The 4037-nt window shown below is 42.1% G+C and overlaps 1 protein-coding gene across 1 annotated transcript in view; it reads left to right on the top strand.

The window, feature by feature from the left end:
- LOC106533560 (AT-rich interactive domain-containing protein 1B) overlaps positions 1–4037 on the top strand; it is a gene marked incomplete at its 5' end in the record, with an annotated part of 68850 nt that overhangs the window by 4713 nt on the left and 60100 nt on the right. The window contains 1 exon segment of the mRNA XM_014029914.1: positions 266–469. Within this exon segment, the coding sequence (XP_013885368.1) occupies positions 266–469 (204 nt within the window).

Below are 4037 nucleotides of genomic sequence, written 5' to 3'. Positions count from 1 at the left end.
ATGTAATACATTTTTAAACTTTTAGTTTAAAAATTATAAAWACTAAACATCCTACAGTATTTTTACAGTCTTTATTTTACAGTTAAAATATGTTTATTAAATAAAGTCTAATGTTACAAATAATCATGGATCCTTTTAAATATCTTTCAACCAGTCCAGCACACTGCGATGAATGATAAAAAATATTATGGTCAAACTCAAAGCATTACCCCAGGTAGTGATCATAAATCCATTTTTTATTTTATTTTATTTTTTTCCTTTACAGGTGTCCTCCATGGATTTCATGGCTATGAAGCGCTCACAGATGTACGGCATGGCCAACAATCCCTACTCCAACCCTCAACAACCCGGGGTCGGACCTTACCCCTCTAACCAGCCGTATGCTTCGCCTCCTCCACATCGATATCCAATGAGCATGCAGGGGAGGAGCCAAATCGGCATGGGAGGGATGCAGTACCCTCAGCAGCAGGTTTGTCAACAAACCGGCTTCATCTCTTATTTTTGTGTTTCTCTCAGCATTTTGGAGACATTAGAACTCCCTCTGCCATCCTTTTTCTGTTGGTTGTGTTACAAGTGACGCTGCAGTTGGACATTTGCTCCACGTCTTGAACAGGTGAATTTTCCCCTGAAGGCTTGGCGTGTTCAATTTGAGCCTAACATACCAGGCAGCACATCTTACACGCTGGCATGGGGTGGTGTGACTCCTTTTCATCGCTCAGTTCCTGTGAAAATCCCACCGGTGCACACAATGGGTTTGATGCTGTGCAAGTCGGCAAATTTTGGAAAGAGGGTTCATTCTTTACTCATGTATGCGTGATATTGCTTTATACTTTTGCACACTTGTGTGTACGAGCGTGCGCCCATGCAATACTTGATTAACACGTGTGTGGAATATTTTCTTTGTAGTAAACACAGATGAGCTCCATCGGCCCACGTCATTGTCTGTTTGAGCAGCACAATAGGTCTGTTAGAAACAATGGTGTTTGTGTCTGCTTTATTGAGTCTTAAGTAAATCCCATTAGGACTGGAAGGGTTTTGTTGTGTGTGTACAATAGTGTGAAAAGCGCTGTAGAGAGAAATTATGATTTTGTATTATGTGGCTGATTTGTGTCCCGAACTTCCCGTGTTTGTGGATGACAATTCAGCTCCATCAGTGCAGTCGGTCAGGTAGTGTTCCCTGCTGTATTTAGGATAGTGTGGCGGTCTGGACTTGGACTCCCCTCGCTGTGCTTCCACACATAGTAAGAAATGAAAAAAGACCCATGTGAACTGACAGACTTCCTGTTTTGTATCGAGTTATTGCACAAAACTGCACACACTGAAAAACGCGACTCTCGCACAATTTTCACCAAACTGTCTTGACTTTATTAATTTTTTTTCCCAAASAAAACAGAGGAGAGAAAACATTAACAAATGGGACTACCAAGAAACATTGTTTTCATTATCGGTTAATAAAACCGCGATTGTCATTGCACATTGATCTTTGTGGCTCTAGAGAAGCATTTGAAAGCTTTGCTGTTTTCTTTTCATGTGTGTGTTTGTTAATTCTTGTGTGTGTGTGTGTGTGTGTGTGTGTGTGTGTGTGTGTGTGTGTGTGTGTGTGTGTGTGTGTGTGTGTGTGTGTGTGTGTGTGTGTGTGTGTGTGTGTGTGTGTGTGTGTGTGTGTGTGTGTTCTGGTAGATGATTATATTACTGTCTCAACTCAGACTTCATCTCAGACTTCATTGCTGCAGGTCTAAACCCCCTCTGACGCATTTTTGTGATGACAACACACTCCCAAAATGATCATTACTGAGCTCAATAAGGGGTTTCATATTATGAAATACACACAGTTGGGAGCACGTGGGGGTGTGTGTGCGCAGACATGCTGTGCATAGAGAGTAATACCAATGCACAAAGATGTACAGTCAGTCAAACACACACAGGGAAATACAACCCTGGTACTTTTTTGTGATGAAATTCTCTGGCGTATCACATAGGGGAGGCTGTGGTTGGGGTAGCAATCACTGCCTAGCGTTATGGAATGTAATTAGTTCAAATAGAATTAGTTGTTCACTCTGGCTATAGCCATGGGAACTGTGCTTCTAAAGTTTCTAATTATCTGGCTCTGGCTTTAAAAGCAGCACCACCACATTGCCTATCTGCAGCCGGTGAAATCTAGCTCACAGTAATGAGTTCGGAGGAGGAGGTTTAATTCCGCACTCTCACATGAGCGTAATGAGGCTCACCTACAGAAAAGCGGTCAGGGGTGTGATCGGGAAGGAGAGGAGAGGTCTGACAAATGAACGCTCCGAGTGTGTACTGCGAAAACGTACAGCGCGTCGGTTCCTAAAGTGACTGCTAATTTCGTACGAAAAACTGCGGCTCAGTCGGAGGCGGCACGTCGTCTTCTCTCCAGCCCGGCTGTTGTGAAACTTTTCCAAGACGGGCTGCAGAGAACAAACCCCCGGCTGCAGCTGTCTCGGCAAGGGGGACCGCGGGTGATGTAAGGCGTCGCGCACGCAATCCCCCATGATGCATCACACTTCAGGGCTGAGACCTCAGCTTGTCACAGCCGAGCATGCTGAGGTGTTGCCAAGCAACATGACGTCAACAAAGGCATGTGTGTTGATCCGTGTGTGAGATTTCCCAGGGAGTGAGCGACTGTATTTTAGTTTATGTGGGGTTTTAACAGCGGGACAAAAGGTCTTTTCTGACTGCCTCTCATTACTCCGATGAAATCCTGATCAAATTAAGCTCGACTCGTTTTATGTGAGCCCTCCTCGGTAATATTTCAGCCACTGGAGTTATTGAAAATGTGCTGGTGCCTCAGCTCTGTCCTTTAAATAATACTCATTTCAAGCACCTTTCTGCTACCATTCTGTTCAGTTATATTACCCTAACTGAAATTTCCTCTCTGGTGTTCATTMTGTTGAAGAGGCATCTGTAGTGTTTACATTCCTCAATTTCAACCCAGCAGTGCCACTCTTTCCTCAAATTTCTGCTCAGGAAAAAGCCATCATAGACAGGTTATGTGGCTCATTCAAAGAAAAGATCATCTCACTGCTACTATGAAAGTATTTACAATATACAGGATATGAACATAAATATCTGAGTGAACAAATCCAAATATTAGTTTTTCATTTTAGTTTATAAGCGTGGGAGATGAATATATTAGATCCTCGAATTCAAACTCAGTGTTTGGATGTCTTATTTAGTTGAGAGACACATGCATATAAAAACTGCATGGAAATTAAGAATAAAGACAAATAGGGACTGCACAATATTCTAATTTGATCCACAATTGAAAGCTTAACAATGTAAAAAATGTGAATAACTCAAAAATTAGAACAAACCCTTGAATAGGCAGTATAGATAATATTGCCCTGAATTACATCACACTGTCTCAAAAAAACCTTATTAAAGCATTAGAATATGACACCTGTCAATCAAACCAAAATGGTGTTTTAGTAAACAGCATGATGTCACTGCACCACCTTGAGTCTTGATTTTTATTTTATTTGAAATTAAAGGACCTCATTTGTGTCTTAATGTCATCTGGTGTTATGGTGCCGACACACACACACTTGTTTTTATATTCTTGTGGGGCCCGTCCACTGACTTCCATTCATTTTTTGGTAATTTTAAATCCTAATCCTGACCATAAACCCTAAAACTAACCTCACAGGTATCTACCTGAGCCTAAAACTAACCTAAACTGAATTCACACCTTYGTCCTTAACCCCCCACCCCCCGAAAATCAGCCTGGGCCCCACAAGGAGCACCCGGTACCCACGAGGCTGCGTTTTCCTTAAAACTAGACCTCACGATGTAGGAAAAACAAGGCCACACACACACACACAGACACCTACTTTGTCTCTGTATACTTGTGGGGACTTTCCACTGACTTCCATTAATTTTTTGGTAATTTTATACCCTAACCCTGACCATAAACCCTAAAGCTAACCTCACAGGTATCTATCTGACTCTAAAACTAACCTAAATTCAATTCACATCTTGGTCCTAAACCAAACCCCCAACCCACAATTTGCATCTGT

Source organism: Austrofundulus limnaeus, unplaced genomic scaffold (genome assembly GCF_001266775.1).
Source record: "Austrofundulus limnaeus strain Quisiro unplaced genomic scaffold, Austrofundulus_limnaeus-1.0 Scaffold972, whole genome shotgun sequence".
In the NCBI taxonomy this organism is placed as follows: domain Eukaryota; kingdom Metazoa; phylum Chordata; class Actinopteri; order Cyprinodontiformes; family Rivulidae; genus Austrofundulus; species Austrofundulus limnaeus.
Note: the sequence above shows the minus strand (reverse complement) of the source record. Positions and strands in the feature narration are given on the sequence as shown.